The 24,250-nt window shown below is 50.5% G+C and overlaps 1 protein-coding gene and 1 long non-coding RNA gene across 2 annotated transcripts in view; one reads left to right on the plus strand and one right to left on the minus strand.

Annotated features, from left to right (window-relative positions):
• Positions 1–2,256: 2,256 nt before the first annotated feature.
• SOX9 (SRY-box transcription factor 9) lies at positions 2,257–5,806 on the minus strand. Its single transcript, XM_048965005.1, has 3 exons — positions 5,045–5,806; positions 3,916–4,169; positions 2,257–3,487 (listed from the first exon to the last, which is right to left on the minus strand). Exons 1-3 carry the CDS (start codon positions 5,473–5,475, stop codon positions 2,685–2,687), a joined length of 1,488 nt encoding a protein of 495 aa, XP_048820962.1. The 5' UTR covers positions 5,476–5,806; the 3' UTR covers positions 2,257–2,684.
• Positions 5,807–7,209: 1,403 nt separating this feature from the next.
• The window catches only part of LOC125702106 (uncharacterized), a 46,177-nt gene continuing 29,136 nt past the window's right edge, over positions 7,210–24,250 (plus strand). The window contains exon 1 of the long non-coding RNA XR_007380436.1: positions 7,210–7,318. This is a non-coding gene — a long non-coding RNA (uncharacterized LOC125702106). The remainder of the gene's footprint in view (positions 7,319–24,250) is intronic.

Consider the following 24,250-nt stretch of genomic DNA (forward strand, 5'->3'; position numbering starts at 1 on the left):
GTGAGGGGGAACCCATCGTGTGCCCCCCCAGCACGGGGCTTGAGTGACACTGACCCCAACGAACACGCCAAATCAATCAATCCCTTTTGGTTAATTGGCTCATGCGCTGCTCGTAGCAGGAGTCGGGATCATAGGACATGCAGAGGCTTTGCTGTGCAGGGCTGTGCAGAGCCCCTTTGGAGCAGGGGGAGGGGCAGCAGTGGGTGCCACCACATTGCACTGCGCCGTTCAGGGGGTGTCAATGCAGTCCTCCCTGTGCTGCTCCCAAAATTGCATCCTAAACGCTGCAGGGTGGAGATGTGGGGTTTAAGACCGTGCGTGCTTGGAGAGGTGATGTATCCCATTGGGGGAAGAATTCCAGCTTTTTGGGGGTCAATGGTCCAGATCCAAGCATTGGCCAAGGGGAGCTGCTCCCCTCCTGCCTTGGAGCTGTGGGGGATGCAGAGTGGGGATGCACTGTGCAAACAGTGTTGCTCACATGCAGCAGGGCTGGGGCAGAATGCAACCCCACATCCCGTGCTGCTCACAGCACAGCCCAACATCCCACTGAGTTCTACGAACCCACTCACCCTCCCTGGGAGGCTGTTAATAAATCAGACACCTGTGGGGTTTTGTTTTTAACTTTTAATACAATGTATATTTATTGCAAACAATAATATACAAAAAAAAAAAAAAAAAAAAAAAAGGTAAGTTTCACAAAGAGGAGGATCTTGCAACCAAAACCAAACTTACCTAAAGACAAAAATATGATTTAAGTGACAGGTCTTTTAAGTTACAGAAATACTTTAAAAAAAAAAAAAAGATCTGCTTTTATACAGAAATAGAGAGATGCCATATTATAAGAGTGCTTTCAGATTTCTCCTACTGAATCCTTATTAAAAAAAAAAAAACACAAAAAGTTAACAAATATATCTTTTTTTTTCTTTTTTAAATTAAAAAAACAAAACCCAAAGTTGGCTGTCTTTTTTAAAAAGCAATCCTTAACTGTTCAGCCACAGCTTCATCAGAGTCCATGAAACCCCCCTAAGAGCTGCGCTGGGGTCTGGAAGGCAGAGATGGGGTCTGGTTGTGTCCCATAGAGCTGAGGCAGGAAACAAAGGCAAATGATTCAGTGATGCGCTACATTTGCAATCTTCAGTTTGTCCGACGTTTTATAAAGGTTTGGAAGTTCTTTATTTTTTCTTTTTTTTTTTTTTCCATTATTATTTTTTTTATTTTATTTTTTTTTTAATTTTCCAGTTTCTCCTTAAGAAAGAAAAAAAAAACCAACCAAAAAAAGGGGGAAAAGAGCGCGAGTTTGTACAAACCCAGGACACAGAAAAAACGAAACCAACCAACCCAACAAACAAACAAACAAAAAGAATAATAATAATAATAATAAAGGAATCAAAAGAGATAAATAAAAGGACTGGTTACAGTTCTGACCATAATTTAACAGGCACCGTTACCTTCCCAACAACGCTCCCATCATGTCATCGCTCTTCGAAGGGACTTAAAATATAGAAAGGGAGATTTTTTTTCTTTTTTCTTTTTCTTTTCTTATTAAATGGTGATTAAAAATTGCTCTTCTTGGGGAACCAACACAGTCTCTGTTGACCCCCCCTGGGGCTGGGGGCTCTCAGTGTGAGCCCCAGGCTGTGCGCGCAGAGCTGGGCCAACTGATCAGCACAGGGCTGCTTTAAGGCTTTATCCAGAGCGTCTGTTTATTTTTTTGCTGGTTTCTTTTTTAAGGCTCAAGGTTGTGAAAAAATAACGATACAAAAAAATCTCCTGGCTGCTCTTTTTCAGTTATTTCTTTTTTTTTTTCCCACTTTTGCTCTCCTCTCCAGTTAGAAAAATAGAAAACCTCTTCTTCCCCACGCCCATCCCTGCTGAGCTGACCCTATGCAGCACCGATGGCAGCGAGAAGCACGCGGCCCTGCTTTGCTTTCCTCTTTATTTTCCTTTTTTTTTTGCAATTTCTTAGAGAAAAAAAGACCCCCAGCTGTACAAAAATACCTCTGACCACACAACAACAACAACAAAACCCGAGCGCTGCCCCCGCTAAGCGTTCACTTTTTCAGCTGTTGGAAAAATAAAGAGCATTTTACCAAAAAAAAAAAAAAAAAAAAAAAATCTCTACAAAATAGGTATAAATCCCCTCAAACTGGTAACGAATCATACACAGTACATACTAAAAAATATTTAAAATAGAGAATATTTCCTCACAGAGGACTCAGCTTTCTCTTTTTTTTCCCCCCCACCCCACAACCCCTGTTTTTTTTTTTTCTTTTTTTTCTCCTTTTTTTTAATTACTGCTAAAAAAAAAAACAAACCCAACAAAAAAACCCCTCAAGAAACCCAACTCGTAACCAAAGTCCAGCAAACAGAGGACACCTCCAGCCCATGCCCACGCGTTGGGTCCTTTGGGGCTGGCACTGAGCTCCGGGCGCTGTGGGCATTTCCCAGCTTGAACTCGAGCATGTTTTATTTTATCTTTATTAAACTTTATTTTTTTTTTCCTCTCTTAAATCATCATTTCTATCTGCAAGAAAGGAAAGTCTGCTGGAAGTCCTTTGCTTTCACTGCCTCCTTTCATTCTTTTTCCTCTCTTCTTCTTTTTTTTTTTTTTTTCTTTTTTTTTTTTTCCTTTTCCTTTCCTTTCTGATTGGTTTGTTTATTTATTTATTTGCCTTCACGTGGCTTTAAGGCCGGGTGAGCTGCGTGTAGACGGGCTGTTCCCAGTGCTGCGGGCTGTGGGTCTGCGGGATGGAGGGCACCCCCGACGTGTCTGCGATGGGGGTGTACATGGGGCGCTGCGTGGGGTTCATGTAGGTGAAGGTGGAGTAGAGCCCTCCGCTCTGCCCGGCGGCGTGGCTGTAGTAGGAGCCGGAGTTCTGGTGCTCGGTGTAATCGTACTGCGAGCGGGTGATGGGGGGATATGAGGAGCCGTAGTGCTGCAGGTTGAAGGAGCCGTAGCCCAGCTGCTGCTGTTGCTGCTGCTGCTGTTGCTGCGGGGAGTGCTGCTGCTGCTCGCTGTAGTGGCTGGGGCTCAGCTGCTCTGTTTTGATGTGCGGCCGCTGCTGTGCCGGGCCCTGCTCACCGCTCAGTGCTGGCAGTGCGTGCTGCGCTGGGGGCTGCGCCGGGGGCTGCGGGGGTTGCGGCTGTTGCTTGGCCATCCAGGCGTGCCCCGCGCCCGCCGGAGAGCCGGCCGAGCTGCTGATGCCGTAGGTACCGCTGTAGGTGGTGACTTGGCCGTGGGTGGCCGGGACCCCCGGGTGGCCGTTGGGGGGCAGGTATTGGTCGAACTCATTGACGTCGAAGGTTTCGATGTTAGAGATGACGTCGCTGCTGAGCTCGCCGATGTCCACGTCTCGAAAATCGATGTGGGGAGGTTGGCGGCCGCCTTCCGCCAAAGGGCGGCCCTCGCGTTTCAGGTCCTGCTTGCCTGGCTGCTGAGCGTCCGTCTTGGGGGTGGTAGGGGGTGTGGGGGGGCCCTGTGACTGCCCTGCAAGGGAAGGAGAGAGTGTGAGTGTGACAGGGGGATCGCACCGGGCACCTCGCGCCCAACGTGATAATGGTGTTAATGATTAACCTCGTCCCTAAGGCTTGGGGGGGTGGGCAGATGCACAGGGAAACTCAAATATCTTCAGGTGCAAGGAATGAGAATGCTGATGCTGTGGATGCTCATCTGTTGCACCAAGTAAAGAAAAAAGAATCACAGCTTCGCATTTCTCATGGGCAAAGCAGGGTGGAAGTGGCCTCAGGGGTTGGCATGCATGGGTCAGCACTTGTGGCACTGCTATGGGCAAGCCTGATGGACCCCTTCTCACTGTGCTCTGTATTTCCCCTTACTTTTCTTATTTTCCCCATACCCGCCCCCGATCTCAGCCTGCTTTGCTGACCCCAGAGCTGGGTGTGGAATGTGACACCTACCCGAGTGCTCCCCGGGGGAGTGCACCTCGCTGATGCTGGAGGATGACTGCGGGGAGTCCGCCTGCAGCGCCTTGAAGATGGCATTGGGGGAGATGTGGGTCTGCTCAGAGCCCTCCTCCTGCTCCGACTGCCCGTTCTTCACTGACTTCCTCCTGCGTGGTTGGTACTTGTAGTCAGGGTGGTCCTTCTTGTGCTGTACCCGCAGCCGCTCGGCCTCCTCCACAAAGGGACGCTTCTCGCTCTCGTTCAACAGCCTGAGGAGGATGGGGAAGGAGGGGGTTGGGGTCAGCTGCAGCTCATGGCAGGGAGCACGAGTGTTTCCCTCCACTCTAGTATCAATATCAGCCCCAAACCTCTCCCAGTCCCCACAAAGTGATGCAAACCCCCTCCCCTCCAACACTGAACCCCCACTTCAGGGCACACACTGGTGGTCACCCCACATTTCAATGATCAAACGAGATGTGTGAAAGTGCCAGTGCTCCTCACCCCCCCCCCCCCCCCCCCGCCCCCATCACTGGGCACTTTGGGTGACGGCTCTGGTGTCTGCTGCCAGGACCAGAGTTGCTCACCACTTTCTCCTCCTGCTGTGAATTTAGGATTCCCCTCCGCTCCTCCTTTCTGCAGTCACACTCATTGGCAGCCAGGTGACTCACTTGCTTTCTGGTTTTCACCCCTCCCTGCCTTATTTTGGAAGGCGGAGGGCACCCAGTCACCCCTGGGCACCCTCCTGGGGGTTGGCAGCTTTCACCCCCTCCCCTCACTCTGCACAGAGCTGATGCAATCTAGGCCCATCGCTTCCCCTGCACATCACCAAATGCTTCCCTGTCTGCAGCACACGCAGGGCATGTCTAAGTCAGAATAAAACCTTTGCAAGAGCAGAGGGCAGCCCCAGGGCTCTCTTTGCCCTGCTTTTCCCCCCTCTCCTTTCCCTGCTTTCCCCTCATATTCTGCCAAACAACTTTGCCAGCGCATGCAAAACTTTGCAGCAACTTTTCCAGGCTTCCCACCATCCTCTCCCTCCTTTTTCTCTCTCCTCCTCGCGCCGTCACAACCGGAGCAAACTCTGCAGGCTGCATCCCCATTTCAGCATCCCCCCCACCCCAGGGCATCGCTCCCAGCCCCCGCTCACCTCCACAGTTTGCCCAGCGTCTTGCTGAGCTCGGCGTTGTGCAGATGAGGGTACTGGTCAGCCAGCTTCCTTCGAGCCGCCTGGGCCCATACCATGAATGCGTTCATGGGACGCTTCACGTGGGGTTTGTTCTTGCTGGATCCGTTCACTCGCACGGGCATGGGCACCAGGGTCCAATCGTAGCCCTTGAGCACCTGGCTCACAGCCTCGCGGATGCATACGGGGAATTTGTCCTCGTCGCTCTCCTTCTTCAGGTCCGGGTCGCCTTTGGGAAAGGTGTTCTCTTGGGGTCGGGTGTTCTCCGTGTCCGAGCCGGATCCGGAGGGGCAGGGAGACCCGGCGGAGTCATCCGACATGGTGGGGCTGGGGGCGTCGGAGATGCATTTGTCCTGTTCTTCTGTCATTTTCATGAAGGGGTCTAGGAGATTCATGCGAGAAAGCGGCAGAAGGGGGATCAGGGGAGGAAAAAAATGGAAAGAAAAGAATAACCGGGCGGTTGAGGGGCGGGGAAGGGTTAAAAACAGAAAGTAAAACGGGGAGAGACGGAGTCTCCACCAGAGCGCAGCCCGGCTGCGAGAGGAGGGAAGAAGCTGGAAAAGTTTGCAAAAGTTTTTAACGTTCTCTTTCCCAACTCCTCCAAGCCAAAAAATCAGTAGAGCGGCGAACTTTTTGCAAGCCGAGGGAGAGAAAAGCGCGGGGCCGTGGGTGGCGGTGTGGGGCCGGGCGCGCCCCGCGGCTCTGCAGCGCGGCTCTGCGGCCCGCTCCGCGCCGCGGGAATAAATACTCTCCGTGGCGATTTCGGCTCGGCAGCGCTCCGCCAATGGGCGGCCGGCCCCCGGGGGCTGGCGCGCACGCGATTGGTCGAGGCGCCGCCGAGGGGCGGGGCCGGCGGGCGCGCAGCTCCGCGCACAGCCGCGCAGGGGGGCGGCCGCGCGAAGTTTTGCGGGAGCGCCGGGGTGGGGCGCGGGGCGGCGGGAGCCGTTCGGCTTCGTTTCGCTCCGCCCCGCGACGGGTTCGGGCTTCCCGGGCGCCGAGCTCCGTGCGCTGCGTGCCGGAGGGGTTCCCGCGGATCGGCGCGGAGCGGTCCGAGCTCTGCCCGCAGCGTGGGGAGCGGAGCCGCGGGCGGTGCGCGCCGCCGTCCGGAGGGGGCGCCAAACGCCCAGGAACGGCGCGCGGGGCCGCGCGGGGGCGGGGAGCGCTGCGCGCCCCGCGGGGGGGGGGGGGGGGGGGAGGGGCTGCGCGAACCGTGCGCGGCGCCGCCTCCGCTGCGGCCGTGCGTGGGGCAGCGGCGGGTGCGGGGAGCGGCCGAAATCCTCTTCTTTTTCATTATTAAAAGTCTCCCAATCCATTTATTGTTTTTACGGACCAAACTCTACTTTTAAACTCTACTTACTTTTTTTAATTTATTTTTTTTTTTTTCCCTTATGCTCTAATTCAGCGTTTAAAGTCAATTTTTATTTTCTTTTATTCACTTATTTCCCCATAGTGTTCTCCTTTCTCCACCCTTTCCCCACGGAGCGGCTCCGCGCTGCTGCGGGCATACGGGAGCCGAAGGGGCTCATCGAACCCGCCAAGTTTTGCTAAGTTGTCCAACTCTGATCATCGGAACTAAACAGCAGAAAGTGACCAAATAAGCGCCGGAGCTCTTCGGGTTGCGTCTCTGTTGCAGGGCTATGTGTTGAAATACACCGGTGTTCCCTTACGGTGAATCATACGACACGCGAGTAAACTTATTAGGGGATGCTGGAGAGGGAGAGAAGCTGTTACCTGGATGGAGCTCAGCACAGGATTCGCCTCGCTGGGTGTCAGGGAGGGGGTGGTGATGCGCTGCAGCGCAGACGGGCGCTGGGAGCTGCGGGAGCTGCCTTCCTCCCGTCCGAGCCGCTCGGGGCAGCGGTGGCTCTCGATGCACCCCGCGCAGTCGTTGGTATCAGGCCGAATCTTAGGGCTGGGGGCTTCGTTAACGCCGCTGCTATTGGCAGCCTTTGTCCTTCAGGGCAGGATCCGGCTCAGCCGGTGCGCGTCCCTCTTCCCTGTTCGTAAGGGGATTTTCGAAGCGCTGGAAATGGCACGTGAAAAAAAAGTATTAAAAAAAAAAAAAAAGTTTTTAAAAAAATGCTTAAAAAGAAAAGCAAAAGGCAGCGAGGGAAGGAGCTCTGAATAAACGCATCTGCAAGCAATCTCCCCAGTGCACCCTGCTTGTCTTTTGCTATCTTGCCCCGAGACTTTGCTTGCAAACTGTGGGGGAGTAGTTATCTGTGGGGGAGCTGGAAGGTAAGTGCTGTCATGTAAGTGCTGTCCTGTGAGTGCTGTCCTGTGAGTGCTGTCCTATTTCCAGACCTTTGTCTGCAGGAGCAAGGACAGAGCGCGGGTGCTGGGGTGGGTTTCCTTTGGGAGCTTTTGGCGTTTCCTACCCTTCTCTGCAGCACAGAAGACCGCCTCATAGGGCTCCGTGTCGTTACTTTGTGTCCCAGAGAAGATGTGCTGAGTTTTGTGTCGTTATTTTACAAAATTAAACTCACAGCAAACGTTCAAGGGGGGGATTTAGAAACCTTTTCCTTTGGTGATTTCAGCTCTCGGTCAGTGTGTGAGTGGAGCTGAGCCCTGCAGGTCTCCTTTGCTGTGTGTCTGTGATGGGAGCATCCCGGATTGCTCGGGAAGGGCACTGCTGTGAGCTGGAGCTGGGCAGCAAAACCCCAACCAGCAGCGTACCTGAAGGGGGAAAGCGCTGTGACAACAGGTTAATTAGCAGCTCTGCTGCTGATAAACTCCAGAGCAGCTTTGATGGGGTGCAAAGCATAAGAATGAGAGCGTTTCTCGTTCTGAATGTCCGTCTGCTGGAAGCGCCGCCGCCTTTTCATTACCAAAGGATCTGTTTTAACAAAAGAAAGCAGTTGGACAAGTTTGAGCCATAAGCAAAAGTGAAACGTAAAGGAGCTTCCCAGTTCTGTTATCGTATGTAATTTTATCATTTTGGAATTACTGTTTTTAATTCCTGCTTTTCGGGCAATAGGGGCACTCTGGTTAATCATGGGCGCGTTGTGAGCTTATGAGCGTCCTTTGTAGGTCAGGATGGAAGTTCCCTTTTCTTTTTGTAGAATTTACATTGTTTTATCATAAGCAGTGAGCTTGGATGTCAGGAAGGATTTTTAGCAAGGAGCCCACGGATTATGGACCTCATTCCATGGTTTTATTCCCTTGTGCTCAACCAAATCATTGTATTTTAGGCAACAGTCCCTTCAAAGCTCTGGGCAGGGAGAGAGGCAGCAGCTTTAGCAGCAAAGGGAACAGCAGCAGCCGTGTGGGTGTGCAGAGAGTGTTTCTCTCCAGCCATACAAACGCCCCATAGAAACGATATGCAACAGAGAGGTTGGGTTTTGCTCTTGCTCCAAAATGAGCTTTGTTTTGCAGGTGTTTTTTTGAGGGGGGGGGTTTCGTCCACTTCGCTGTGCCAAGGTTGCTGCTGCCCAAAGCCTGCTGGTGTGATGGGCACCAATGCTGTGGGGTGGGTGGTGTTGTCACCAGGCTCTTTTGGCCTCGTAGGGCTGGTGTTGATGTCACCCGGCCCCTCTGCAAGCTTTGGGTTGTAGTGGCAGTCCCTAAGAACAGGTAGCTGGATGCACCAATGTGTGTTGATATCAGAACTGCATCGCCCACTGCTTGATGGAACAAAACGCAGTGCCAGATAAGGCTGTGCCATGGAAGCAGCCTGGGGGGCTGCTGCTGTGTTTGGGGGTGGCTTTCAGCTGCACTTAATTGCAGTGTAATTATCGCTCTCCCCTATAAAAGCCTCTCCCTCCTCAGCAACGACACTTAATTAAAAATGGGGGTTCTGCAGCGACCCACCCTGCACAGAACAGCTCCTCAAGGAGTGTTTTTGCTCCGTTACTGAGCAAAGCGAGGAATATTTCTTCTCCATTACAAAAGCTGCAGCTGGGGGAGAACAACACAGCTCCAGGCCACGGGTGGGTGGCACAGCCCTGCCTGGTGGCACTCGGTGCCCTTTGGCACAGCACTCACCGAGCTTTCAATTTCCCAAGCATTTCTCGGGCAGGTGTTGGGGTGTCCTCATCAGGAGGTCATTGTACCGAACGAAGGGCAAATTGGTGGTGAAATGATCAATTCATTTTGCAGGTGTAGCTCGGAATTGCTTGACGTGGTGCGTTTGCATTCTTGTTTTCAGTGCTTAGAAATCTGTCCCAGTAATGCACAGCTGCTCTGGGCTGAGCTGCAGGCAACACCATGCTGTGATTGAACACCAGACCAGGTTTGGGTGAGCTGCAGCTCAGGCTGGGTTCCCCTCTTCTTGGTGTGTAAAATTTTGCACTGAGTGCCTGAAGATATTTGCTTTCACAGCCTTTATAATTCGTGCCCGAAAATCCCATCTGGCTGCCCTGGTGGATTGGATAAAGCAAAAGAATTTCGAAAGACGGGAGTGGAGAATCTTAGGGCTTCAGGGAAGCGTTTGTGATTATTTCTACGGAGGGAATTGGGTGGCAGTGGTTGTTTGCCCACCTCTGTCGGCTGTGGCTGTGAAATCACTGCACCTTCATTGAGGCCATGAAGCAGCACTGGGGAAAATGCTGAAGGCTTTTGGATCAGAGAAACGCTTTTTCCTCTGGAAAATACTCCAAGTGTGACAATCTGAGAAAAGGAAGGGGAAAGTGGGGATTTCTTCCCTCTTTTTGGAGCCCAGAGCTGAGCACAGGGCAGTGCAGGATGAGGTTAATGCTCCTTGGCTCCCATGTGAGCACGCAGAACCCCGCCGTGGTGTTCTCCTTCTGCTGCAGCCAGAAAGCACCGTGCACAGAGTTGTGCCTCACAAGTGCTCGTTTCTGGAGATGAAAGCAATGCGTTTCTTGCTTATTTATTTATTTGCTCGCAGCGCTTGTCTCCAGGCTCCGCAAATGTCGGCAAATGGAAAATTTATCAGGCTCGGTTAGAGGGGAATGGAAACACGCAAAAAGTGCTGAGTGTTTCTTCTTGTTGAGGACAGTTTTTGTTGTTATTATCGTTATTGTTATTTCTTCTCAAGATGCACCTTTATCTTGCATGCAAGCCTTCATCCCCATTTGGGTATTGCTGTTGAATGCTGTGGGTTTGCCATGTTTTGGGGCTCCAAGGAGCGGCTGTGCCCCAGCTCTGGTCCCTGTGGGGGGCACTGGGCTCTCCCCCCCTCCACCCCAGTAGCTCTGTGCACAGTCCCCAACTGGATGCTGAGATAATTCAGTCTGGTTTGAATGACTTTGGGTGAAGCGATCAAAGCCAGAACTCAAAGCTCAGGTATAACGAGCACAAAAGGTGCAGCTTTCATTTACAGCAGCACCGAGTTCTCCTGTAAAGGACAAATGACCCTGGGCAAACGGTGGCTGTGAGTGATCAGCATTGTCTTCTCCCTCTGTTTTTCCCTTTTCTTCCCATAAAGGAGCAGTGTCCCAGATCACAGCCGCTGTCACTGCTGTCTGTGCTCAGTGTCCTCCCGGCTCCATCCGCAGCCACAGAGACACGGTGTCCTCAGCATGGCATCCCCAAGACCCCCTCTCTTAAAGCAGTTAAAAGAAAGTTTGCTTTGAAAGACAGAAAACCCGATTATAGAAATTAAAAGGAATGCTCCCAACCCAGCCATAAATCCTGGTGGATTCTGGTTAATGCATCTATTTTTTAAGTTTATTTGAGCTTGGCACCGCTCGCTCCCTTAAGTGGCTGTTCGTTAACGCGCTGTGCAAATTGTACACCATGTTTCAGTCACATACAGATAAATACATGGCAGTAATTTTAAACCAGCCCTATTATGTTTTCCAAGCAATAGTTCGAATTACGCAGCCCGGCAACAGCTTACAAGAAATCCATCAGAATTGGAAGGGGGAATAAAACTGCCATTCTCTCTACCTGTTTGTGCAGCTCCTTGCTAATGCAGGGAGAGCCCGACTGTTTATTTGGAGAAGTAAAGTTGTGGAAATATACTTGGAGGGTGTAATGTGGACAGCACGTGTTTCTGGGAGCTACCTGAAGTCTGCATCCTAATCGCTTGCAGATGTCCCTGGGTCACTGGTTTCCTATGGGCCAGCGCCCACCCCTCCCGAAAGGAGAGAAAAGAGGGGGCGGTGGGGATGGGGGCACCCGGCTTCTGGAACTTGTAAAGTTGTTTGTTTGGGCTGCTTCCAGCTCCCATCCCAGCACTGCTCCTGAGTGATTTGGAAATCCAAGCTGCCAGTTCCATGTTGGGGTGGAACGATGATTTATTTGAAAAATAGAGAAATCTGCGACGGGATCGCGTTGAGTTTGCTCAGGGTGGGGAGTTTATTTGCATTGGGGTTATTTATGTAAAAAAATGGCAGTTTTCTCTGCTGAGCAATAAACAGGGATTTGTTTTAAATATATGTATCTATCTAAACACAGACTCACGTATGCATGCACTCGCATATACCGAAAATACGCCTGTGTCTTGCTGTTCCTCCCCTATGCCAAGTGCGTAGCTGTGTGCCTGAGCGCTATATAAATATTTTATTTCACATATAACATAAATCTTTGGCCATGTCTGAGAATTTCAATGAGTTTCCCCCTTTTGCTGCCCACGTTGTGGTTCCCCATGGGCGGGCTGGGGACACCGTGCTCTCATTCCCCAATGGTTTTGTACCCGTCACCGCTCCCTCCCTGCTCTGCCTTTGGACAAGGAGACACCAAAACCAGGTTCCAGGTGCCCAGTTTTGGGCACACGCTTGCCCTGTTGGATGTGCCCAGCAATGAGGGGCAGGAGCAAGCAGCAAGCACTTTGCTAACCCTCACATAGGATATTGTTCTTCTGTTGGTGCTGAGGGTGCTCTGTCCTGGAAGAGGGGGATGTGACCCTGGGCAGCTCGTGGGCTCCTTTCCCAATGGGAAACCCATCTGAAGGCATTTTGAAGCTGCTCGCAGGGCTGGTGGGATGCACGCAGCTCGGAGCTCTTCCTCTTTGCCTGTTTCCTCCCTGTTTTGCCCCATGCTGATAATTCACAGCGTTTCCCTGCATAATAATAGCGCTAAAGGGTCGGGGTGGGATCTGCAGGGCTGCCCCCAAGGCACAAAATCCAGCGCTGGTTTTTAATACCTATCCCAGAGCCAGAGAGAGGAGTGGGGTGTGCTGATTTATCTCAGCATCGCTGTTTACTCCATAAACAGCAATTACTTTGTCGAATTTGCTTTTGTTCAACGCTGATAATTTATTCTATTTCCCTTCTGTTTTCATTTGCTTTATTCACCTTCCAAACCCGAAGGAAGGGCCGTAGCTTACAGTTAAAAGAAAACACAGCATAACACTCATCACGTTAAAATTATTACAGCGAAGCAGACTACGATAGAAAAACAGCAATCGGGAGGGCAGGGAACGCTGGTTTTTCTGCCTACCTGTCTCTCCTATCTGTGACAGATGAGAAATATGCGCTGGCCATTTAGCTTGGCAAAAAAGCATACTTTTTTTGCACGAACACGAGAAAAAATTCATCCTGCTGCTAAGTGGGGAAAGCTTATTCTGAGAAGAACGCCATCCAGCTCGCAGCTTTTTACCTAGAAATGTTTGCTATGTCTTAATAATAACACAGAAAGTCTCAGACTCCACGACAGAATATCGTTATATTTTTTCTGGTTTTAGGGGAAAAAAACCTCTTATAAATACGTCTCCGAATGGTGTATATATACCTTGGCTTGCACTTTAATTTGCTGTCAGGCTGAAACCGCTCTTTATCGTAATCCTGAGTTCCTACTCATAACACAGGGAGCGATTTTTGACTTTGAAGGCAGGGATGAGGACAGGTGCTCCTGCAGGACAGAGACAAAGCGCTGCTGTGCAGCGCCCGCGATGGCAGCGCTGTCTGGGAGACCCCGACCAAAAGACATCCCCCATTTCTAAGGGGGATTTTTTCATTTTTAACATTTAATTTGGAATCCCGCGATGGAGAATATAGGGCCTCCAAAAGTTGGGCTTTGGAGCCGCACTTATCCAAAATAAACTCTGGCTGAAGAATAATATTTTAGCGGAGTAAATGAAAAGGCCGCAAAAGAAGCATCACGAAAACATACCTCCAAGTGGAGCACACTGTCCTGGCTCAGCACTGCCTTTACAGCCACTTATGCTGGAGAGCGTGTCCTGGGAATCCGGGGGGATCTGGGAGGGAGAGGACTTTTCATGTGGTGTTTTCCAACATAGCCCAGGTGCTCGCAGCCGCCCGTTGGGATCCCCCCGCCCGGGCTGTCCTCAGGTGGTTAACATTCACCAAAATATTGATGGCAGTTACCTTTCCTGCCAGGTCTTATCGAAGTGGGCTTGAGTAGGGCTTTGGCAGTGCCTGAAAGGATGTATTGTTACCTTAAAAAAAAAAAAAAGAGAGAGAGAAAAAAGAAAAGAAAAAGGAAAGAAAAAGAAAAGGGGTGGAGGGAGGGGAGGAAGAGTGAATGAGCCAAGTTTGGGAACAAAGGGAGGTTTGGATCCTCTGCCTGGGTCCCGCTTGGCCTCGGGGCTGTGCGCTGCAGCCTGGGCTCACAGTGAGCACAGAAAGTGGGTGTGAGGTTTTGACAGTGCCAAAGGTATCAGTTCTTTGGGGGTGTGTGGGGGTACGATGCCATACGTTGCTGAGAAAAAGAATGGTAATGTGAGCTTCACCTGTATGAGTCCTCAGACAATCCGCAGGGTTGAGGGCAAGCTGTGGGATGCAGCTCTTGTTTTCTGCTGCCCGCACAACTTGTTTGGTCATTTACTGTGCTCTGAGCTTATCATTTGCTTCGAGTGGCTCCAAGAGTAGTTTTCAGGTCCAGATCCACTCCAAATCACACCACGGTGTGCCCCTTGGAAATGAGAATCAGCCCTCAAGAACCAGAGAATCGTTGAGATTGGAGAAGATCTCTAAGATCCCCAAGTCCAACTCCAACCCATCCCCACCATGGCCATAACCACATCCCTCAGTGCCACATCCCCACGGTTCTGGAATACCTCTGGGGATGGTGACATCCCTGGGCAGCTGTGCCACTGCATCACTGCTCCTTTGGAGAGCAAATCTTTCCTAGCAGAAAGTGACAAATCTGAGGTCTCCCAGAGCACCTGAAACCACACAGATAACACCCACATTTTTATTTTTATTTTTTTCTTTCTGTGTTGCTGCAGTAGGAGGGTTTGTATTTTGGGATAGGAAAAAAATCCCCTGAAGAAAATCCAATCCAGTTTGACTGGTCACACAGCATTTGTGAATGCAAGAGCTGGGAGTGTGAGACTAGAGGGGACCTCTGCCTGGATGTGACTCTTGAGCCAAATATTATCATTTTTAGGGCGGTCTGGGGGGGATCAGTTCCCCATCAGCTCCAGATGCTGATTAACTTTGAACATCTTGTGCCTGACTTTGCAGGGCAGGACAAAATTGGCCAGAGAGAATGCACAGCACTTTGCCAAAGTGCCCATGCCCTCCTTGTGCCATGTTCAGCGGGAGGCTGTTCTTACACAGCCACTCTAATGGCCTTCCTAAATGCACAGGTCTGGTGATCTGTGATCAAATATTTCCACGCTGAGTCCTCCTCCTATTTCCTTTTGCTCAATTTCCATCTACTTCCATGTGATTCTCTGCTTCCTCGTTCTCAGTGGAACAGGTTTGGTGCAGCCATGTGCATGCAGGTGGGATGGGTCTGTGCTGGTGCTGGAACAGAGAGCAGACATTTATGTATTATGATTTAAGTGAGGTAGAGATATCAAAATGACCTAGAATCTTTTCCCCAGCTCAACTGCCAATACCCTGGGATGGGTAGGAGGTCCCTGTTCGACCTGGTGCAGAGAAGGACCGGAGGAAAAAAAATGCATCCAAGGTTTCTGTGTTTGTGAACTTGGCCTTGGCTGGATGAATTGGAGGTAACCAATTCACTGCTGTAATTGTGCAGCGTTTAGAAAGGGATACTGCATTTCCACAGTAATTTCAGTTACTGCTCCTCTATCCCTCCCGCCACTTGCAGATTAAATTTCTAAGTGATCTGGGACATCAGGGTGAAATCAGTAGCTGATTAGCCAGCCTGCTTGGCTGCAATCACACCTTTCAATACTAATTATCCACTCCTTGAATCTGATGCCATTGAGCACCTGCAGCGAGTGCTGCTCAGTGTTTTGCGCTGGTGGCTGTGGGCAATGATTTAAAGGGACAAAGTGCCCATGAGCACACCCAGCAAGCAGGAAATGAGCACTCATTTGCAAATGCTGTTGAGGAACAGGATCGGTTGGTGCAGTGGTCTCAGTTTGCAGCTGGCTGATCTGCTAGCAGTGACCCATCTGTGCACGTCCAAGATCACGGGGTAGAATTTGCATTGCATGGAAAGCGGCAAAACCCAGAGCTCTGTGCCTACCGTGCAGCCAGCAGCTTTGCTTTTCTGGGTGTGCTCCTGGTGAGCACAGAGGGGTTTGTGGCTGTGAAGATGTGCAGCCTAAAGGCTCTTGGGAATCTGCTGGGAGCCAGCTGGGAAGAGATGCTCCAAGGCGTCCTCTCCAGGCTCTAGCCCTCATCAGTTCTTTTGCAGGTGGAAGTTTCTTTTGCAGTGTCAGTTCTTTCACTAAACAAACTCCAAAACAGGCATGGTACAAGAATTAGAAAACCCTATTCACAAAACTTTTCCAAGCCCAACAAACTTGCTGTGTGCACTCTTTAGTTAGCGTGGCTTGCATGAAGCTGATTTGGAGCCTGACATTCCCAGCTCCTGCCTGATGAAATGCCTTCCATGGAGGCTGGTGGCCAGTGCTGAGCTGGGAGCAACTCTAACCCTAACCCTGGTCATGATGCTTGTGGTGGACCTGCAATGCACCTTCCCACATCAGCACAGGCAGGGCTTGGCCCCATTGCTGCAGACAATGCAAATCTCACCTGCTTGCACCAGCTGCATGCCTTGCCCCTGCTCTAACCACTTGTCTGCATATCACAATGAACCTCAGAGCTCCTCCATAAAGTAACGCTTTTTTATTAATAATAATAATAAATGGAGCTAATTTGTGATTCTTGAAATTGGCCCAAGCCATCAAATTCAGATCAAGATCTGACTTCAAAATCTTGAATGTGGGACTTTGGGCAAGTCCCTGTTTGTACATGGGACCAGTTGCGCAATTTGGAGATCAGCTCCTAAATCCCTTCCTCCTGAACTTTCAGGTTGGCTCCAGGCCAGCATTCAACCATCACGACAGTATCTCTAGTTAAGGGTGTGCCACCTGTCTTGTCCTTTTTTTGTAAGTTATGATGATCTTCAAGAGGATGAATTGCATGACTGAGATCTGCAGGTAGCAGGTGATCAGTAGGGTTTGCTTGCAGTACTGGGGTTTGGTGTGATCATAGAATCATTAAGGTTGGAAAAGACCTCTAAGATGATCAAGTCCAACCCCAATCTATCCCCACCAAGCTCGCTAACCATGACCTTTTCCATGTTCCTTTCACAGTCCCCACTTCCATTGGCTCCCTTCCTCTCCCTGACTGCTTTCTGTCACAGAGCTCCGTTCTTGAGGAGTTCTGTCCTTTCCTAAAGTGTCAGTTTGTCCTAATAATGAAGTTCTCAGATTGACAGATCCATGTCACTGTCCCTGGGGTTGGGGTTGGACTTGGTGATCCTAGAGGTCTTTTCCAATCTTAATTATTCTATGACTGCATGATTCTGTGACACAGAGAAATTGCACAACTGTCCTTCAGAAATACAGGCAAGAGTAAGAGAAGATAAGGTTGCTTTTTTCTATATGGCAGCTTTCAACTTGGGCACCCAGCACATCCCTTGGCTCATCTGGAGTTGTTCAGGTCCAGCAAACAGTGTGAGGGCAAGTGAGAGCCACTGCATGCATGTGGGAGATGTCGGGGGGCTGGTCTGCCCTGGTGCAGGCTGCCAGCAGCCTCTTTGGTGCCCGCTGAGCGTGAGTCTCTCTGCAGAAAGCAAACTCCACCATTTGCCAATCTGCATTCAACAGGTTTTTGCAATACTGGAGGGTTTGTGCCATTCAAAACCGTACAATAATAATAATAATTTAAAAATCACCCTCTGACCACTGATTGATATTTTTATTAATAATTTTTCAGGACTGCAAGCATACAGCCTCTCTCTTGTTCTCACAAGTGTGGGTGGGAGAGGGTTTGCAGCCCAGACTGCACACTGGGTGCAGAGGTGGGATTCAGGCTGGCTCAGGCCGTGCTTGGCTGCAGCACAGCTCAGCTTCCAGGGCTAAAGAGGAGCCAAGCCAGTGGGAGCATTCTCCAGCATCATTTTCTGCCATTCACAGCAATTTTTATTTGTATGTTTGCTTTTTCACATGCAGATGGCCAGCATCAATGGCTCAGCCTGTGGTTTGCAGCCCACAGCCAATCAGGTCCTTGTGCTGCCTTGCCCACATCTACCTGAGCTGCTGCTATCACTGCACAGTTGGCAGCTCATTCCACAAGCTTCCAGCAGTAGGTTACTGGCTGTTTGCATCATAACTAGTGTTTAACCTGTTGTTATGGTCAGAGAGCAACTGCAAAAGGACATCCTCATGTTTGTTTTATCTTGGGTTGGTTTTTTTTGTTGTTGTTGTTTTCTTGGTTTTTTTTTTTCATATTTATTCCTTGTCATGTAGCCATTTGGTATGTCAATAGCCATGTTGGATTTTCCTGCCATGCCCAGTCTCCATTTACAAGGGCTGAGCCACTGGGAGGATGTTGTCTGCATGCGGGCTCCCTCTTCCATCCAACATGGGTTTGGACTGTGAGCTTGGGGGTAGGGCCCCAGGGAAAGACTTCAACCCACAGAGAGCTGGCAGCTGAGCCCTGTCCATTGAGTTTGCTCAGATGGCTCAGCCCAAGAGGGCTCTGCTGTGGGGGCTGCGGCATGGAACGATGGAGACCTGGCCTCCGTTCCACCGTCAATGGGTTTTATTGTCCTACCAGCTTTTGCTCCAGGACTTAATTCAGCAGCTCCACTCATTTTGATGGGTACGTACATATATACCTTGGCACCTGGCTGCAGGCACAGGCCAAACGGCGCTGCGCGACCCCAGCCAAAAAGCACAGGGCGAGGTAGGGAGGATGCTGAAAAATTCCTGCTTTGCTCGGGTGAAGTTCCTAGAATCTGTGGGGAGGTACAGGGTGGGCGCTGGCACTGCGCAGCCCCTGCCTTGGCCAGGGGCTTGAGAAACTTCTCAGCTTGACTTCGAACCACTCCGTAAAAATTCAGGACAAACGTTGGAGGTAAACTGCTAAATCAGGTCTGAAATCCCTTCCTCTGGAGTCAGATTCCACTCCCAGTCGCCTACCCGGAACATCTGGAGGGGGATGGCTGAGGGCTGAGGGGGGATGCAGCACCGATGCACAGCAGAATGCTGAGCACATGGGGTGGGGTTGGTGCCTGCTTTGGAGAAATGTGGTCTGAAAATCTGCCGTAAAGAAACCAGTTTGGTGTTTGGAGACGGTCGGGACAAAAGCGAGGCTAGAGATGCTGCTTGCAGTGGTGAAATCTTCTCTGCGGCACAAGCTGGTTTTGATGGTTGTGTTCATGTAGCAGTGCTGGGCTCTGGGACACCCAAGCACCTGGAGTCATCTTGCTTTAGGTTGGGGCCCAAACACAAGGCCAGGTGGAACAGGGCCAGCCTGGCCCCTCTGCTGCACACCATGCCCCAGGTGAGAACCACCTCTCAGAGAGTCCCCAGAGGTTCCCTGGAGGTGCCCATGGCCATGGATGGGGCCCTGGGCAGCCTGAGCTTGTGGGGAGCACCCAGCCCATGGCAGGGCTTGAAACTGGATGATCTTTAAGATCCCTTCCAACCTACACCATTCTGTTATTCTACAAAATCATGTAAGAAAAGCACTCTCTGAGGGGCTCAAAATGGCTTTGATGAAGGGTGCTCACAAATCCCGAGGATCCTTATCTCTTGAGAAAATGGAACTGGTAGTGTTGCCTTGGCTCCATGTGATGCAATTTGGAAAGACCTGCCAGCAGCTTCGAGACAGACAGGAGGAGTTCCAGCTATTGTGCTGCTCTGCAGGGAAAGAGCAGATGGGCAAAGCATTTTCTGCAGGTTTCTGCCTGTGACTGTAAAGAGAAAGTGGTTAGTCGTTGCAGGTCTGCAAAAAATTAAATCTGTCATATTTCCTAGTCTGCCTGAAGCTCTAAAGTCACAAATTAATTTCAGTTTGGCGTGGGTCGAGTTGTTGGCCCCCAGGGGCTCCCTTTGGCTGGGCTACTGATGGGGACAGTAACCAAAGATGACAGGGCTGCATGCTGCATTGCCATTTACTTTACAGAGCTCCGCTTCCTTAAAATTAGGTAGGATTTATGGTTTCTTCTTTGACATGCCTGCCAATAAGGGAAAGTACCTTGAGCCTAGCTTAACAAACAATGAAAAATATTGGTGTGGTTTTCTTTTTTTAGTGAGATGTTTCACTTTTGATGGTGTTTCTGTCCTAAGCGTGCACTGGAAGTGGGGTGGAGCCTGGGGAAGGTCAAGCCAGGAAAAGATGTGAGGATCTTGCTTGAAAACCTGCATCCTGCTACCTGCTCTCTCTGCGTTCAATGGAATATTTGTATTTCAAAGGTGGATTCCTCGTTGTTGAATGAATAGGAACAAGGCATATTCTGAACAGCCCTTTCCCAAAGTTTCCTTTCTCAAAGGCTCTCCATCATGTTTGCTTTGGTGACCTGAATTTTCAGCTTGTGGCTCCCATCCCATAGCAAGGCTTTGTTGCCCAGGGTTTGGGCTGCTGGAACTCAGCATCCCCTTTTGGAAATGGACATTTATCCAAGTGCAGAATAGTATTCACATGAGCTTTTTGGAAGCAGATGGGCCAATTTGGAGTCTGTTTTGCAGGAGCTGGTGCTGGCATGTTGGGTGGGAACAGGAATGCTGCCAACTCTGGGGCTCTGGTGGAGGACTTTGCTCCCAAGGACAATGCTGAGGGATCTCCATGTGCCATGTGCCTCTGTGAGCAGAGAAAGGGAGGAGTGAGAGGAATCTCTGGGCTGCAGGTGGGTAGGTGGGGAATGATGCCTCTGTTGGAGTCAAAGATCAGAGCTTTGTCACCTTCTGCAGAGCTGGTTGTTGGACAATGGAAAATGGAAGCCCTCCTTTTCACATGCTACTGAAAAGTAATTTTGTTTTTAAGCCTGAAATACGTCCTGGTCTGGAATGATCTGTTTATCCATGTGAACCCATTCTCATTCCTTTATTTCTACTTAATGAGCGATTTAATTAAAAAGCAGCTGTTCTCTGAAGACTGGAGTCACCTCTTGCTTGCAGCATGGGGTGTGCATTGTCTCCAACCCTGCAGCACTGGAGCTGATGACATTGCTGCTTCGTGCATCTGCCCTCCAAGAGTATTAGAGCGGAGATGCTGAAGGTAGTCTGGGGGCTGCTCTTAAAGCACTTCAACCCTGGAAAAGTCCTGTGTTTTGTGTTGGTGTGGATGCTTTGGTGTCAGCCTTATCCTGGGAGCTGGTTTCTATTTACTGATTTGTGTCCATACTTCACACCAGACAGCTGCTGATGTTCTTTAGAGCACTGCCTGCTGGCCCAGGCTAGGCAGAGCCTGGCAGGACAGAGCCTGAAGCAGCTGTTGGGCATTGGTGTTGTCTGGGGAGGGACAGGGATGCTGTGGGCACAGCTTGGCTGTCCCATGTCCCCGCTGTCTCTGATTTTAGCACGTTAGCTCCTCCTTGCCAGACTTTGCCTGCTCCTTTTGTTGTAACTGTGCTCACGCGGAAACCTTCAAAGGCTCCCTCCTATCAATTTTCCCTGCCATATGTTCTCATTAAGGAATTTATTGTGCACTTTATCTTAGGATTATTTGCCATCAATTAATAAAACATGTTGCAAGCTTCAAATGAACATTCTCCCCTGCCCGCTTCTCTTTAACGAGGGAAGGAGAAATATGAAAATAAATCACCATGACAGATGGTGTTTTTTAACCTTCCTTTTGCCCAATCTGGGGAAAAAGAAATTCTTAGGATATTGACATGGGTTTTTAATTATGAGTTACGTCACTCAAAGAGCTGATCCGGAGCTCACTGAGCTCACAGCCTGGATGCTGTTCATATTGTAGCATATCTGGATGCTGACAGAGGGGACCAAGGGCTGCAGGGTGATGGTGTTGGTGCAGCCATTGCAAAACCCATTTGGGAAAGCAAACGGTGCCACTGCTGCAGGGAATGACCTCCAGATGTGGTTGTTGTCGCGTTGCGTTGTGCTGGGCGGCGCTCTTGTAGGTGATGCTGTGCTGTGATGGTGGCTTTAGAAAGTGGCGGTGTTTGGGGTTATTTAACGAGTTCCCAAAGGAGGAGCACATCCCTGCTGTGCCCCTTCGTGTGGAGAATGAAACCCCCAAATTAGCCCCCACCAGCCCTTCCAGCTCCATTCCTACTTGGGGCAATAGGAGCTGCTCCTGCCCTCCTCCTGTTTGCATTTTGCGGCCGCTTTCCAAGCTGCTGGTAGGGAATGGGGTGGGAGGAACAGCAAACAGCAGCTCCAATCTCAGCAGCGCCCACGGATGCTGCGGGGACAGCCTGTACCCTGCCTAGCGCTGCCGTTGTGCCTACCAGGGAAAACAAACACAAAAATAATGCACACAGATGGGTTCCTTGTACAAATAAATGTCTGAGGGGAGCGACCTGGCTGCGGGTAACCTGCTGGGAAAGTCCTGCTCCGGTGGGAATCGTGGCGTTACGCAGCGCCTGGATGTGTCTGGGCTGTGATTTATGCCCCAGCTTGGATGCTTGCCTGGGCAGTGTGTGTTGACACTCAGTGCTCAGCTCCAGGTAAAGTTTAAACAGGACTTATCGTGGCTCTGACACCTCAGGAAGGCTTCCCTGCCCTAACGGTGTGCCTCGTGCCATCTCTTGTGTAAGTTTGTGCTGCTGCTGTCCTCGATATTAAACGAGAAGAAAGGTTGGCTTGCAGAATGCATTCCTCAAACAGCTTTCTCAAACGCTCTTCTAATTTTAAAACAACCCATTGCCAGTGGGTCCTGTGGCTGTTTCTTTGCTCGGTGGGCTGCATACAGTCTGTGCTTTACCCAGTGCCCCCAGCCTGGGCTCATTACAGGGAGTGCTGTGAGCACGGTTTGACCCCAGATTCCCTGCAGGTTCCTGTCTGTCTGTCTGTCCTGCTGGACCTACACCAGCTCTGGGCAGACCCTTCTTCCCAGCAAAAATAACCATACAGTGTTTGTCAATCAGTTGGGTGTCCTTGGATGGCACCCAGCATCACACAACTCACTCCCAGCTCGCTCTAAACAACGTTGAGCTCATTCAGTTTTATGCTTTGTTTTCTTATGGGTAACAATTAAGAACAAAAGCAGCGGAACATAATTACAGCACCTTGAAGTGTAGCTTTACTGGGCCAAAGGCTGAAATGAGGTTACGACGTGACAGCCCTTTATCTCGGATCTGATAGGTGTGTTATTCATTGTATTAAAAGTTTGCCAAGAGAGGCTTCACTGAAAATTAACCCGTGTTATCGCAGTGAGTAATATCCTGGTTTTATCATGTGGAATAAACAAACAGGGCAGACTTTATGCTTTTGCTTAATGAGGTTAACACTGAGTGCAGAGCAGGGAAGCGGCGTTAGCTCCGATGTGCATCCACAGTGATTGTGGTGAGATGAAACTGGAACAGAAAGTGCCCCCAGATTTCTTGCATAACAGCAGAGCTTGGATTACTATTAATTACATTATGCAACTGAGATAGGATGGAAGTTGGCTCTATCTAACAACAGACCAGGGTGCAAAACTCTTTGCAGTCATCTCTGTGATTTCCCAGGAAAACTCAACATCCATGCTGTCTCGATTCAGTTTTCTTGCCTTCTTTGCCCTATGGGGACTGCACAGTTCTCCAGCTTTGTGCCCCCCAGCCCAAGCAGCACACTTATTTCAGCCTTTACATTTGCTCCCTTGAGTGCTTTTCTCTCCTCAGAACCCACCTGTGTACAAAATCCTGAATATTCTAGCAAATTCACACTGATGAAGTGATGTGGGGCATCAAACTGGCATGTGAGGTCAGCTCTGTTACAGTGTGTGGCTCGTCTCACCTGAGCAACACATGAGTGCTGGGACGTGGATGGGCACTGGCATGGGGCTGACAGCAGTTCTGCAGGAGAGCAGTCGAACCCTACAGATGATGCTCCTGGCTCTGGTGCAAACAGCCTGACCTGTGATGCTGCTGCAGGCAGGGATGGCTTTGGGAATGAATGGGCTTGATTCAGTTGTTGGGATTTTGATTTGGCAGCGCGTGGAGGTGCAGAGCCCAACCCTGGACTTCAGCAGCTGGGAGCCTGAAGTTGTTTCATGTGAACAAAGGGATCGTCCGGGTCATTAATCCCTTGCACCTGTTGTGCTTTGTTCCCAGCTTGCTCTGCCTTATTGCATCAGCAGTGGTGACACTGTGGGCAAGCAGGGCTGGCAGTAGTGGTGGCATTAACAGTGCCCTCACCCAGAGGAGCATCACACTGGGTGGGTTCAGCTGGGAGCTGGCATGGGGCAGCCCGTGGTGTCGGATGGTGTGGAGCAGGGCTTGGGGTGGCTGTGTCAGCAGGGGCCCTCATCCCAGCATGGGGGGACCGATCCTGGCTCCATCTGAACCCTTCCCAAGAACTTTTTCTACCCCTGCCAAAATCATTGCACCAAAGAACTTTAAACCCCAAATCCAGCACCCGTCCCTTTGTGCCAGTGGATGTGATAATACCAGGAGTGTATTACCCTCTGGGACATCAGCAGCTGCAATACCTCCAGGAATCGCTCCGGTAGCTTTAATTATGCTCATGCCTTTCTTTCAGCCCTCGTTATCTCTGAGTTCCTCCAAGCTGGGGGCAGGGGCACAGCATCGATGTTGCTTCTCTGAAGCACCTTTGTTTTCCCTGCTCAGGTATTAAGCTGATGGCACAACAGTCACTGGGCGCTGCTTTTTCTTGCCTCCCCACCCCCCAACGCAGACCTCGGGCGCAGGCAGCAAGCAGGGCTGGCAGGAATGCACAGACAGAGGCAGCTTGTTCCTGCAGGGAGCAGGGAAGGGAGAAGGAGAGAAAGGGAAAGCAGAGGGGGGAGAGGAGGAAGAGCTGGGTGAAAGAGGGAAGAATCCATCTGTGCACGGAGGGATTTGTCTGGAGGTGTTTGTTAAAAGGATGTAATGCTTAGAAAAATAATAAAGAATCCTCCCTCCCACACATGCCCATAAGAGGTTTTTGTCAGCGCAGTGCCCTACATGGGAAGGTGACAT

This window comes from Lagopus muta, chromosome 18 (genome assembly GCF_023343835.1).
Source record: "Lagopus muta isolate bLagMut1 chromosome 18, bLagMut1 primary, whole genome shotgun sequence".
Taxonomy (NCBI): domain Eukaryota; kingdom Metazoa; phylum Chordata; class Aves; order Galliformes; family Phasianidae; genus Lagopus; species Lagopus muta.